At 48.1% G+C, this 14539-nt stretch overlaps 1 protein-coding gene across 1 annotated transcript in view; it reads left to right on the forward strand.

The window, feature by feature from the left end:
• Window positions 1-11282, forward strand: part of LOC125137308 (broad substrate specificity ATP-binding cassette transporter ABCG2-like) — a 61052-nt gene extending 49770 nt beyond the window's left edge. The window contains 7 exon segments of the mRNA XM_047797954.1: window positions 492-574; window positions 2225-2314; window positions 3618-3742; window positions 5503-5657; window positions 8012-8101; window positions 8967-9049; window positions 11079-11282. Of these exon segments, the coding sequence (XP_047653910.1) occupies window positions 492-574; window positions 2225-2314; window positions 3618-3742; window positions 5503-5657; window positions 8012-8101; window positions 8967-9049; window positions 11079-11226 (774 nt within the window). The 3' untranslated portion in view covers window positions 11227-11282.
• The last annotated feature ends 3257 nt before the right edge of the window (window positions 11283-14539 follow it).

Below are 14539 nucleotides of genomic sequence, written 5' to 3' on the forward strand. Positions count from 1 at the left end.
TTTTCTGCTTTGTTCTCCTGTTAGTCTCCCCAGCACACAGGTAATTATTTTTTTATTATTTTTTTTAGGGCCTTACCTGAGAAATATGGAAGTTCCCAGGCTAGGGATTGAATTGGAGCTACAGGTCCTGGCCACATCCACAGCCACAGCCACAGTGGATCCAAGCCACTTCTGCAACCTTTGCTGCAGCTTATGGCAACACTGGATCCTTAACCCACTGAGCAGGGTAGGGATTAAACCCGCATCCGTATGGACACTAGTCCAGTTCATAACCTTCTGAGGCACAGCGGAAACGTCTGTAATCATTTTTATTTTAATTTAAAAAGCAGTCTCATAACATACATTATTTTATTTTTGCCCAAGAACTACGGCCAAGCCATTTAAGATCTCTATATCAACGGAGAGATTTATTATGTAGCCAGATGTATTTTAGTAATAAATATGTTAAGTTTTTACCTTTAATTGAAAACATTTTTTTTCTTTTTGAAAAGATAATTGTGACGATCATCCTGGGCCTGGTTATAGGTGCCATTTTCTATGATCTGAAAAATGATCCCTCAGGAATCCAGAACAGGTAAGTCAATTTGGATCTTGATTTTGAGAAGGTGCTATTACTTTGTTTTCAAGCTTAAGGAAATCCATTACAAATTTGAATTTGAGAGAAGCACAGGGTAAACTGCAGATTAGTCAGCGAATTGAAAGTTGGATGGAAGAGTTAATTTCCATATTCACAAACACACATATATATAGTAGTAAAATACAGAGAACATAAGGTTTCCCCTGTTGGCCAGGTTCGAGTACAGTTCAGTGGCATTAATCACATTCACATTATGATGCAGCCATAAAAACCTCGCCCTCCGCCCCCAGAATTTTTTTCGTCTTCCAGACTGAATGTCTGTACCCATCAAACAGCAGTCGTGCCCTCCACCTTTGCCCAGCCCCTGGAAACCACCACTGTCTTCTGTCTCTGATGCTGACTGTTCTCGGTACCTCATATCAGTGGCATCAGAGCATTTGTTCTTTGGTGACTGGCTTATGTCCCTTCGCATCATCCGTGTTGCAGCATGTGTCAGAATTTCTTTTTAAAGGCTGGGTAATACTCCACCGTATGGCCATACCACCTTGGGTGTCTCAGTTTATCTGTCCACGGACACCTGGGTCGTTTGCACCTTTTGGCTGTTACGAAAACAGTGCTGTTATGAACATGAGTGTACGAGCAAATATCGGGTTGCGTCTCTGCTTTAAATTCTTTTGAATTATACCCAGACGTGGAATGTTTGGATCATTTGGTACTTGTGTTAATTTTGCGAGGACCTGCCATGTTGTCTTCAGCAGCAGCTGTACCGTCATGCATTTCTGCCAGCAGTGCCCAGGGTTTCAGGTTCTCTGCAGCCTCACCAATACGTGTTGGTTTTTTGTTTTTTGTTTTTTTTTACCTATGTAATAGCCATCTCTCCTTGTGGTTTTGATTTGCATTTCTCTAATGATTATTGTATTATTTTTGTTTGGGTTTTTTGTTTGTTTGATTTTTGGGTTTTTTCCTGCACTTTTGGGCTGCACCAGTGACATATGGAAGTTCCCAGGCTTGGGGTCGAATTGGAGCTGCAGGTGCTGGCCTAAACCACAGCCACAGCAACTCAGGATCTGAGCCGTGTCTGTAACCTACACCACCGCTTGTGGCAGTGCCAGATCCTTAACCCACTGAACAAGGCCAGGGATCAAACCGACATCCCCATGGAGCCTAGTCATGTTCGTTTCCACTGAGCCACAATGGGAACTCTGATTTGGTGCCTTCTTGCATGTCCTTGCTGGCAGAGAGCGCTCTCTTACCTCTCTTTTCTTGTCTTTGAAGGGCCCTAATCTGTTGTGGGGGCCCCACCCTCATGACCTCGTCCAGACCTCACAACCTCCCAAAGTCTCTGTCTCTGAGGGCCATTGCATTGAGAGTTAGGGTGTCCACACAGGAATTTCAGGAGAATGCAGTTCAAACCATAGCGAAGCAGGACCTTGAATTTCCAAGTGTGCTTCGTGGAGTCCCAGGGGTACCACTCTGGAGACACCAGTGGAGAGAAACCCGATGGGGCTCATACAGCCCCCTCTGATTGAACCAGAGCAGTCATTTGTTTACTGTGTTCAGATGGCATTTGTGGGGGGTGGTTTTGCAGGTAGAAAAATATCTAAGCATGTTTGTCTGCATTGCTTTTTTCCCTTCCTCTCACTGCAGAGCCGGGGTGCTCTTCTTCCTGACAACCAACCAGTGTTTCAGCAGCGTCTCGGCCGTGGAGCTCCTTGTGGTGGAGAAGAAACTCTTTATGTGAGTGGGTCTCTGTTCCTGGACGGGGCTGTTGGTCAGACGGGTCCCATGCAGAATCAGGCCTTGGTTTGGCTCCTGGGAATGACTGGTGTGGCCTGAGGCAGAGCAGCCAAGGGCGGGGGGTGGGGGTGGGGTGAATCTGGAGCACACTGGGGCCTGATGGGAAGGGAAAAAGGAGTGTGAAGATGAGGGCACAGCCCCCAAATCCAAGTGCTGCCGAGGAGGCAGGCGCTAAAGAGGGTGAAAAGGACCTTTTGCTCTCAGCAAGGAAGAAGGCAAAGTTTGAGGGCTTGGTCGAGGGAGGGTTGTGGGTTGAACAGTGAATTCAAGGTGAGGAGGTAAAGCTGACCAAGAATGTAGAATGAGCCCAGCCCTCAATGCCAAGAGGACTGGAAGGAGCCACAGGGCAGCCCTGACCTGAGGTGGGCTGGGCCGGTTCTTGCATAATTCCACGCAAATGAAGCTGTTGGTGGAAGAGTTTGGAACTACAGGAGGAAGATCTCAGGAGAAGAGGGGTCCCAAACTTTGGAGAGAAGAAAATAGGCCTGGATAGCCAGCAGGGGTGTAGGGTTGGCAGGCGTGAAGGGTTGGCAGGCGTGATCATGGGCAGAAGTGCCGTTTTCTTGTCTTTATCCTGAGAGTGGAAGAAGTGAAAAGAGGTTAGGGGTCCAAAGCTGCATTTGAGGTTCGAGAATAAGCACCTTCATTGGAAGGAGGGGAGTTCCCGTTGTGGTTCATGGGGTTGAGGACCCAGCATTGTCTCTGTGAGGATGGGGGTTTGATCCCTGGTCTCGCTCAGTGGGTTAAGGGTCTGGTGTTGTTCTGAGTGTGGCATAGGTCAGCAGCTGCAGCTCTGATTTGAGCCCTAGCCCGGGCACTGCCATGTGCTGCAGGTGTGGCCATAAAAGAAAAAGAAGCAGCAGGGAGAAAGAAAGGCCCTGTGGCCACTGAGATCCGCTGCTGCCGCGCTGGCCTTGGAGGAGAGCCCACGTGGGAGGAGAGGGAGGTGATGCAGACTGTCTGTCCGGAGTGGGCACTCCGAGGGCAGACGGGAGGACTTCCAGAGGGGTCTGTAGTGAGGAGGACACAGGCCCTGGGGAATGAGGTCCCTCGGCCGCGCGTGCCTAAGTCGCGCCTGCTGCTGGCGGAGGTGAAGGTGGTGGGGTAACCTCGCAGCTGTGGGAGCTGTGCTTGTTCGACCCTTGGTAGCCGCAGACATCTGTGTAGCAGGTGGTTTAATCTTCTGCTCTGTGCCTTGTTAATAAGCGAACGTGGGGTGCATGATGTGGCTTTTTGGTTTTAGACATGAATACATCAGTGGATACTACAGAGTGTCATCTTATTTCTTCGGAAAACTGTTATCGGATTTACTACCCATGAGGATGTTACCAAGCATTATCTTTACCTGTATAACGTACTTCTTGTTAGGTAAGCAGTAAGACCAGAGGTATGTGTCTCTAGTCTTGGGTATGAGGGGGTTTTCCTAAGCATGCTTTGATTCTCAAATCCATAAATGAACTCATGAGGTGAAGAAGCGTCTATCATTATGCATGCTCTGAAATAACTGTTCTCCAAGGAGATTGTTGTCCAGATTTTTCCCAAAGTAACTCTCTAATCTATTTATGAAACTGTATTTTATATCAGAGTTGCCGTCGTGGCTCAGTGCTTAACAAATCTGACTAGCATCCATGAGGACGTGGGTTCGATCCCTGGCCTCGTTCAGTGGGTTAAGGATCCGGCATTGCTGTGAGTTGTGATGTAGGTCCCAGACACGGCTCAGATCCCATGTTTTTGTGGCTGTGGTGTAGGCCGGCAGCTGCAGCTCCAGTTGGACCCCTGGCCTGGGAACCTCCATGTGCCGTGGTTGCCACCTTGCAAAGGATAAAAAACAAAGAAAAAAACCCCCTACATTTTATAAGAAGAGATATTATGTGTCGTATACAGATGCAGAAATGATTCATTATGCTATTTGACACTATGTTGGAGGGGCTGGGATATTCAATACTTGTCTAGTTTTACATTTTTATTTGTGTGTGTACAAAGATGGTGAAAGAGTGACTTTTGAGGCTTCCTGGCTTAGTAAAAATATTTGTTTGACAGATGTAGATCGAAGGATTTATGCATCATGTTTAGACTACACCCCAGACTCATTGCATCAGAATTTCCACATCCTTCTCTCTCCCATATACACACAGAGATACGCACATGTGCATGAAATAAATGCTTTTGACAGAGCACTGCTTATTTAGCTTTATACTTCCTGTTTTACAAATAAGAGTCGTGTCATAAAGAATTAGAGCTAGAATCTAGATCCTCAGACTCCTAACTGGTGTTCTCATGGCTATTCCAAAATCTTCAGCTTTTTGTGTGACCCATAATATTATCCCATTTTAGTTTATGAAGCAGTTTTATGAAACTTAATTTAATTCCATCCAGAGTGCCCGCCATGGTGCAGCAGAAATGAATCCGACTAGGAAGCATGAGGTTGCGGGTTCAATTCCTGGCCTCTCAGTGGTTAAGGATTCAGCGTTGCCTTGCGCTTTAGTGTGGGTTGTAGATGTGCCTCCGATCTGGCATTGCTACAGCTGTGGCATAGGCTGGCAGCTGTAGCTCTGATTAGACCCCTAGTCTGGGCACCTCCATACGCAGAGAGTGCGGCGCTAGAAAGAAAGAAAAAAAAGATTAACCCCCTCCTCAGCCCCATAGTTACAGGGTGATTTGTCTTGGGAGGCTTGGGTTGTGGACACACTGCCCAGATTTTAAGTCCACCGGGTCTTCCCAGCATCTTGACTACCGCAGTGACGGCCGTCAGCGACGGATGAGGTCTGGATGAAATGAATGTGCTCTTGGCAGGTTCCTTCTTAGGAAGGAAGGCAGTAGAGTTTAGGCCCGTTGTGTCGCCTGCAGCTCTCCATCTCAGACACTCGGAAATTGGTCATAATTCCGATAGTGTCCCATGGAAACGTGCGTGTGCAGTGAGACTAAAAGGAGACCTGTGCATAACTTTGCACAGTTACCCCGGGGGGCACCGTGACCTTGACGAGCCACGGTAGTTGTGTAGAGAGGGGATTTGTCGTCGTTCCGATGCTAGTTTCTCTAGTATCCGAGTGTTACTCGCACGATAAATCACTCCTGGTGGCCGGTGACGAGGACAGCTGGATTAACCGCCTGTCTGCTTCCTGACGAAGGCCTGAAGCCCGTGGTGGAGTCCTTCTTCATCATGATGTTTACCCTGATGATGGTGGCGTACTCGGCCAGTTCCATGGCCCTGGCTATAGCAGCCGGTCAGAGCGTGGTCTCCGTGGCAACACTTCTCATGACCATCTGTTTTGTGTTCATGATGGTGAGTAGGAACCTGCTTCCCTGAGACCTATCCCCGCCCGCCACGTTTCTCACCTGTCATATAAAATCTGCTTTGAAGTTTCTATATGTTGGGCTCTTTACTTTAAGGAGGACTTCTATTGAAGGATAGCTTATGTTATTAGAGAATGAACTAGCTTGTTCTTTTTTGGTTTTTTCTTTTTCTTTTTTTCTTCTTACGGTCGCACCTGTGGAAGTTCCTAGGCTAGGAGTGGAACTGGAGCTGTAGCTGCCAGCCTAAACCACAGCCACAGCAATGCCAGAGCTGAGCCGCCTCTTCCACCTATGCCACAGCTCTCAATATCACTGGATCTTTACTTAACCCACTGAGTGGGGCCAGGTATCGAACCCACATCCTCATGGTTCCTAATGAGGTTCCTTAACCACTGAGCCACGACTGGGACTCCAGCCACTCTTCTAATATGGTTATTACAACCTTAGTTAATGTGTTGTTACATATCAGCTTTAAAAAGATGCTTCTTGGTCACATATGGTGAAAGCTTGATCCACTGGAACTTCGAAAAATTTTGATTTTTCAAATTGTAAAAAAATCATAAAAATGACAAGTTCGTTGTCTGACTTGGGGCTGGCGGGCAAGGACTGCTGGCGTGTTTAACCAGCAGCTGAGACACGCTGGTTGGATCCACGACTCTCCAGGGAAGAAGCTAAAGAAGTTCATGAGAACAGAGCAGCATGTAGCCTGGTCTCCCTTGGGTCCCTCTTACGTTTTGCAAAGGAGTGTTTTAAAGATCCTGAAAAACGTCCGTTCTGGATCCCCTCCCTTCCGAGTTCCTGACACTCCCTCGTGTCCATCTATTTCTGCTCGCTTCTTACAGTGGCTGCTGACCCTAACCTGACTCGGCCCTACATTTCGCAGACACAGAGATGTATCAGTAGGTGAAGGCAGCCAGCTCCCACATCTCCCCACGAACATCACGCGAACCGGCCGGTGTGGCCTGTTGACTTAATGCACATGCCCTTCCTGCTAGACAGGAGGCCACGTCTTGAAAAGGCTGCACGAACGGCTGCCGAAGGTCAATTCTTCCAGTTCTGAGTTTGAAGACTACCCATCTAAGCCTTACGGAGAAAGTGGGAAACTTGTATATTTTCTGTAATATCCTCAATCAGTTGTTCTTCAAATATAAAAATGTTTCGTTTGATATATTAGATGCTTTGATGTGTTGTTATTTAAGGTTTGTATGTAGATGTTTATGCATTTATTTTGTCTTTTTAGGGCTGCACCTGGGGCATGTGGAAGTTCCCAGGCTAGGGTTCAAATCAGAGCTGTAGATGCCAGCCTATGCCAAGGCCCCAGCAAGGCAGGATTCGAGCTGTGTCTGTGACCTACACCACAGCTCACTGAAATGCTGGGTCCTTAACCCACTGAGCAAGGCCAGGGATCGAACCCTCACTCTCATGGATGCAGGTCAGGTTAGCTCACCGCTGAGTCACGATGGGAACTGCCCAGTTAGAAGTTTCTATGACTCTCTTCTCACTCGCCATCTCTTGCTGGAGCCGTCCTTCCTGGGGTCTCCATCGCAGTGCTGCTGCTCGGTAGCTTTACCTGAAGGGATTGACCATGTTTTATGCTATGCTCCACCGCATTGTGCTATGTACCAGTTCCAGGCTTTGGGTTATTTTAAGCATGCATCCTGAACCCAAAATTGTTCCCAAGGTCATCCAGAGACAGACTGCAAGCCCTTGTAAATAAGAAATATTACTGTAATGTGGAAACAGGGCATGAGCTGCTCGGGATATGTTCCTGTGTGTTTATTGGTGGAACATACCATGGTTGGATCATTGGAATCGTCAGTGCTTAGTGACCTTCCTTTGCGTGCAGTGACAGAGAAAGCAGAAGCCTCGACAGTGAAGGACCTGCCGCTCAAATGCGTGCACGCTGCAGATAGGTTGTCATTTCCTTAGAAGTGTGAACAGCCTCAGGTCTAGGGAGAGAAACAGGTTCCAAGAGGAGAGGGGAGGAGTTCCCACTAGTGGTGCATCGGGATCGGTGGCATCTTAGGAGCGCTGGGACGCAGGTTCAGTCCCCGTCCTGGCAGAGTGGGTTAGGGATCCGGTGTTGCCACAGCTCTGGCTTAGGTCACCACGGTGGCTCAGATCTGCCCCCTGACCTGGAGCGCCGCAATGCTGGTGCGGTGGCCAAACAAACAAAGGAAAAAAGGAGGGGAGGGCAGGTCTTCCGAGTAGGGGACGGAATTCAAGGAAGAGGCGGCCTTGGTGGACGTGTTACCAAGGCTGTGGGGACCCGAGGAAGCCGTCTGCTCGAATTCCCGTGAAATCGCTGCTCGCGTTCTGAGTCTGGGTATGTTCTTCTTGTAGATCTTTTCGGGGCTGTTGGTAAATCTGAAAACGGTCGTGCCTTGGCTCTCGTGGTTACAGTACTTCAGCATTCCTCGATACGGCTTTTCGGTACGTTCTCCTGGTCTGTCCCTGTGGCGGGGTCATTGTTCCCAGGCTGGGGACAACCAGCATGAAGCCTAAGCCCCTCGTGTCCCTAGCTCGGAGTCGGGCCAGCTCTGGGAGGATGAGGGGGAGTTTCCCATCAAGCCTCGGGTCACCTCGATCATCACCAAGGATGTTCTCAGTCACCCTGCTGCTGGGGGGGGGGGGGGGGGGGGCTGAAGAAAACCCACAGCGAAGGCCAGAGACTGACTGCGTGATGCAGAGAAAAAGAACAGTGTTTCAGTTCAGTAAGGGGAACCCTGAGAGGACGGGAGCCTAGAGCACGTGGTCTAAATTGAAAGGGAAATTGCAAGGAAAGTAAAGCCTGTAGAACACAGCCACTGCTGGCTCTGGAAAGCTAATCCACTCCAGAAAATACTGCGCTTTAAGGTAGGATGATTAAGTTTCTAACTCCCAAGAATTAGAACTGGTTTTGATGAGAACAAACAAGAACAATAAAAGATTGTTACCCTAAATAGCAGTGATCATTGAGTGCCACTCTATTGCTTTAATGATCACGGGTGTGTGTGAGATTTTAAAACTGGGGAGGGAAGGAAAGAGCTACGGGATAATTTAGCCAGAGGTCTCCTCTCCTGGCCAAACGCTTTCCTCCTTTTGTCCCAGAAGCCACAATCCCAAGCCCAGGCTTCTTGACCGCCAGGGAAAATCATTTGAGTTGCTCTGGTGTGACAAAGACTGTGGACATCAAGCCTGGTTTGTTTTCAGAAATGGCAGCAAAGATGCAACTCGGGAAACAGGGTGGGGATGATTCTTTGGAGACCCTTTGAAATGTCCAACGCTTTTCCTTGCCCTGCTCCTCCTTGTGTTACAGGCTTTGCAGCATAATGAGTTTTTGGGACAAAACTTCTGCCCGGGACTCAACGTCACAACAAACAATACCTGTGGCTTCGCAATGTAAGTTTGCACTCAGCGTCGCAAAAGAGTTTGCCTAGAGCTGCGAAGTCTCTTCAGGGACCCTGAGCCTCTGAGCCTAAATGGTCTCGTCTGTGAAGGGAGCCATCCTGCTCGCAGGCACCTGGAGGTGCTCTGTCCCTCCCGGGTACCCTGCTATGGGCAAGATCGTATTTGAGTTGTTGAAAGGCTTCTTTGGTGCGGCTTGTTTGTTGGGGGCCCTTTAAAAGGGCCTTTGGCTGTTTGCATGGGAGGTTTGATTTTTCACATCTCCGAACATTTGAGCTTGCATGAACCGCTTCGGTGTTTCAGCAAGGCGGCACAGGATCAGAACTGTCTGGATAGTATGAGGGGCATGGGTCCCTCATCTCAGGGCTGCCTCTGAGCCCGACCCGGGCCAAAAATAAGAGCTGAAAGGGCAGCGGGGAGCGGAAAGGGAGTGGGCGTTTTCCTGCCACAGTCCTGGCTCTCGCCGCTTCCTCCAGCATTTAGGAGACATCCCGAAATCAAAGTCTGCCGGTTTCTTTTCATTTTTTTTTTTTTTTAAGCAGACTTGGAATACTCCCTCTCGAAAGGTGTATCCTCTAAAGAGAAACACGTATTTCAGTGAGCTGAGCAGGAATTGTTGTGTAATGTCAATAAAACTGTCAAAAAACTGCAGATTTAATTAGAAGTGTTTTAAAATTGAATATCGCTTTCCTTTTCAATGATCGTTGTTAGAGGTTTGCTCTCGATACAGTTCATTAGTGAGAGGAAAGAGAATGCTGGTGTCCTGAAGCTCGTGAACACCCAAGTTGGAGAGAGAGGGTTCTTAGTAGGAGGAAGAACTGCTGGTCTGAAGTGTGGCCAGAAACCCTCGGTGAAGGTTTCTTCCCCTTTCCGCTCCCTTCCTTTTGATCTGGGTCTAACCTTTTTGGAGAACTGCTGCATTCCAAGAGTCACACAGAAATGGTACAGGCAATAATTGTGTTTGTGCCAGTATTTTTACTGCCAGGTGCTTTTCTCTTTCTGTCCTTTTCTTTTTGGGGGGTGGGGGTGCACCCACGGCATATGGAAGTTCCCAGGCTAGGGGTGGAATAGGAGCTATAGCCGTCGGCCTACACCACAGCCACAGCAATGCCAGATCCAAGCCACATCTGCAGCCTACACCACAGCTCACAGCAACGCCAGATCCTTAACTCACGGAGCGAGGCCAGGGATCGAACCTGGGTCCACACAGATACTAGTCAAATTCATTTCTGCTGAGCCATGACAGGAACTCCCCAGGTACTTTTCTAAACTGTGGCAGGGCTCCTCCATCCTGCTCTGCTCCAGCCCCCACAAAGGCTTACCTGGTCGCTGGACCTGCCAGTGTTCGCTTGCAGCACAGCATCTCCGAGGCTCATTCCAGTCTGTACAACGTTGGCAGGAAGCCCGTCATTACCCTTTTCCTTAGTTTTGGAATTCTCCTCCTGTGTCTTCTTTTGTGGCTGGTTTGTGGGTAATAAGCTCTCTCAAGAGTGAGCTCTGATCGTCTCTATGAGGAAGGGCCTTGGTGTCACTTGCTGAAATGGAGACTTTCCCCACTAGGAGTAAGTGAAAATGACCTGGTAAGTGTGTCTGGCCTCTGAAGAGAGCGGCATCATAGACTTGGAAACAGAGGAGTTTGGCATTAGTCTCCTCATCTTTGAATGGGGGGCGGGGAGGATGGCTGCAACCACAGAAATTCTTGGGCCAAGAGTCGAACCCATGCTACAGCAGTGACCCGAGCCACTGCAGTGACAACACCAGGTCCTTAATCTGCTGCCTCAAAAGGGAACTCTTAAATTTGGGTTGTTTTAGGGATTAACTCAACTGTTATATGCAGGTTGCTTCGTAGCATCCAGCAGAATTGTAAGCACTGGATGACTGCTTTCCACTGCAAATGAAGGGATGGTTATTCAAGACTGGGTTGCTCTAGGTTACCTAGGCTTCTTTAGGGATCAGTGATCCGTGGAATGAAATTTGTCAGACGCTGAGGATAAAGTCATCCTGTTTCTGTGTTGAATTGCAGATGTACTGGCGCCGAGTATTTGGAAAACCAGGGCATCAGTCTCTCCGCTTGGGGCCTGTGGCAGAATCACGTGGCCTTGGCGTGCATGATGGTCATCTTCCTGACGATCGCCTACCTGAAACTGTTATTCCTCAAAAAATACTCCTAAATTCCCTTCTAGGTTACACCACTCACCCCCCATTAAAGACAAAGCATTCTGACTTCCATGTCGAGTGACGTCGTTTTGTCCGTCTTCATTTCCCTTTGCCACCAGACTGCTGGTCAGCAAGGATTATTGTCCGTGGGAGCGTTTATAGACATCGGGGTGAACCGGGTTACGTGTGCAAGAAGCCAGGTCCTGAACTGTAGGGATACTGTGCCCGACACACTCGCCTGGTCCGCCAGTGACCACCACGGGGAAGACAGCTAGTTTAATGATTGACCTGAGCAGAACTGGGTTCTGTAGATGTGTGACAGGTTACTCATAGCTCTGGCATTGGTTTCCTTAACCTTTCAAAGGATGAGTAAGTTGCCCTCCATCTTCAGTGTTTGTTATTATATGACTCTACCATTATCTAATAAATAACATGTACACTGGTGCTGTAGAAGAGGGAAATCCAAACCGTGTTGAAAAAGCCCAGTGTTGTTTATGGAGTGAAAAAGCCATTGTGCTAGAAAAAGCTTTTCAAAAAGTTTTTTTAGCTTTTATTTCTATTGATGATGGATTTTTGCTTTTTAGGGGCCGCACCTGTGTCATATGGAGGTTCCCAGGCTAGGGGGTGGAATCGGAACTACAGCTGTCAGCCTACAACACAGCTCATGGCAACTCTGGTTTCCTGACTAAGCGAGGCCAGGGATTGAACCCACATCCTCGTGGACCCTAGTCGGATTCATTTCCATTGCGCCACAATTGGAACTCCATGATAGAGAAACCTTTGATGAGCTGTTTTGAGGTCATTAGAACTTCCTGAGGTTTCCCTTAGTAGAATTACAAGATCTAGGGGTCTCCCTGGGGGTTTGGAGCACAGGTGTCGACGGCCGGAAACCTGGCGACTTACCTTCTGTCCAAGTTCTGTGGTTTGGATCTCAGTGTGCGTTGCAATCTCCTGTGGAATTTTTCTCCAGTACAGACCCCTGGGCTCCACGAGCCCCACTGCAGCAGTATGTCCAGGGCTACCTGGCCAGAGCACTGTCCACAGCAGGATTGGGTCATTTCCTAGATCCTTCGCAGCTCTGCAAATTTGAGACTTAGGATATAGTAACTGCTATAACTGGCCCTACACAGGTTTTTATATACATATCTATATCTCATGGATTTATACAACTTCTCTTCATTCCAGCCTTTAACCAGTGATAGGGAAGTGTTTTTAAACTTTTTACTGAAGGGTAATGTAGGGAAAAGTACAGTCCCGTGAATTATAAAAGGAATACAGCTGTGCAGCCACCAATCCAGGTCAAGAAATAGGACATTATCAGGGCATAGAAACCCCCTTCAGGCTCCTCTTCCCAAAACTGCTTCCTGCCTTCTCCCTGGGTTATTTATTTATTTACTTATAACTTTATGGCCGCACCTTTCACATATGGACCTTCCCAGGCCGGGGACTGATCTGAGCCACAGCTGTGACCCACACTGCAGCTGGCAGCAACACCAGATTCTTTGACCTACTGCTCTGGGCTGGGTCTAGAACCCACACTTCTGCAGCAATCCAAGCCACTGTAGTTGGATTCTTAATGCAGCGTGCCAAGGCAAGAACTCCTTTTTTTAAATTTTTGACCACATCTGTGTCATGCAGAAGTTCCCAGGCCAGGGATAGACCCTGTGTCACAGCAATAACCTGAGCCACAGCAGTGACGGTGCTGGATCCTTAACTGCTAAGCCACCAGGGAACTCCTGGGTTATTTTTGAAATGACACTTGTATACTTCCCTCTGTTGCTACCATCAGAACATCATCCCAGCTCCGTTTTGTGTTGCTGTGCACATTGGCACATCCTTAATTATGAAGTTCCCCAACCCTTTAATAAACTATTCATTTTGGAATAATTTTAGATTTATAGAAGAATTGTAAAAATCATGTGCAAAGTTCCCATATATCCTGTGCCCCGCTTCCGTTAATGTGAGTGTTTCACCTGTACATGTCAAAACTAGGAAAATTAACAGTGGTACCTTACTGTTGTTTGTTTGTTTTCTCTTTTGTCTGTTTAGGGCCACACGTGAGGCATATGGAGGTTCCCAGGCTAGGAGTCCAATTGGAGCTACTGCTGCCGGCCTACTCCACAGCCACAGCAACATGGGATCTCAGCCGTGTCTCTGACCTACACCAGAGCTCATGGCAACGCTGGATCCTTAACCCACTGAGCAAGGCCACGGATCGAACCCTCGTCCTCATGGGTATTCCTCCAGTTTTTTAACCACTGAGCTAGGACAGGAACTCCAACATTGGTGCCATACTGTTAAACTGTACACTTTTTCCAGATGTCACTGCTTTGCCGTTCACGTTCCTTTATTGTTCTAGGATGCGGTTCAGGAGACCCCACTTAACAGATTCCCTGACTGACTTATTTAGGCCATGACTGCCGCATGCAGCGGTTTCTGGGGCCAGGGATCGAACTGGTGCCACAGTAGTGACCCGAGCCGCAGCAGTGACAATGCCGGATCCTTAACTGCTAGACCACCAGGGAACTCCAATTTATTTCCTTTTTCAAAGTAAATACTTTCCGGTGTTGGAGGACTTAAGGGGGCGGCAGAAGCCGAGTGTAGATGGGCTGCCGGGTCTTCTTGGAATAGCGAGGGTTATCTGCAGATGCCCTGCCGTGTTGTTGCAGCGCCAGTCCAGGGCCACAGTGTGATGTTTTCATCTTGGGGCTTTCAGGAGCTTTCTTCTTGTTTTATGATAGTGGATTAACGCATGCTCTTGTAACACATCGTCACACCTTCTTTTTCCCTGATTATTTTCTGTGACCATCAGGGTTAGTGAGTCTTTCCTGTTCTCGGGACAGTTCCTTCTTTTTACATAACCCAGGCGTACTCACAGTTCCCTGGATATACTCTTCCTTACACAGGAAGAACTATGTCACAAGTTCTCTGTGTACATACAATATGGACAATATGTGTGTTTTACATACAAATTATACTTTCCAAAAAACAGTAAAGCCCCAATTTTTTTTTTGTCTTGTCTTTTCTAGGGCCGCACCTGCAGCATATGGAGGTTCCCAGGCTAGGAGTCTAATTGGAGCTGTAGCCGCCAGCCTACACCACAGCTACAGCCACGCCAGATCCGAGACGCATCTGCGACCTCCACCATAGCTCACGGCAACACCGGATCCTTAACCCACTGAGCGAGGCCAGGGATTGAACCTGCAGCCTCATGGTTACTAGTCAGATTCGCTAACCACTGAGCCACAACAGGAACTCCTGATCATAAACGTTTGACTTTATTTCTAGACGGTCTGTTCTGTTCCTTTGATTTGTGTATTTAATCTT

The sequence above is a fragment of the Phacochoerus africanus genome, chromosome 10 (genome assembly GCF_016906955.1).
Source record: "Phacochoerus africanus isolate WHEZ1 chromosome 10, ROS_Pafr_v1, whole genome shotgun sequence".
Lineage (NCBI taxonomy): Eukaryota > Metazoa > Chordata > Mammalia > Artiodactyla > Suidae > Phacochoerus > Phacochoerus africanus.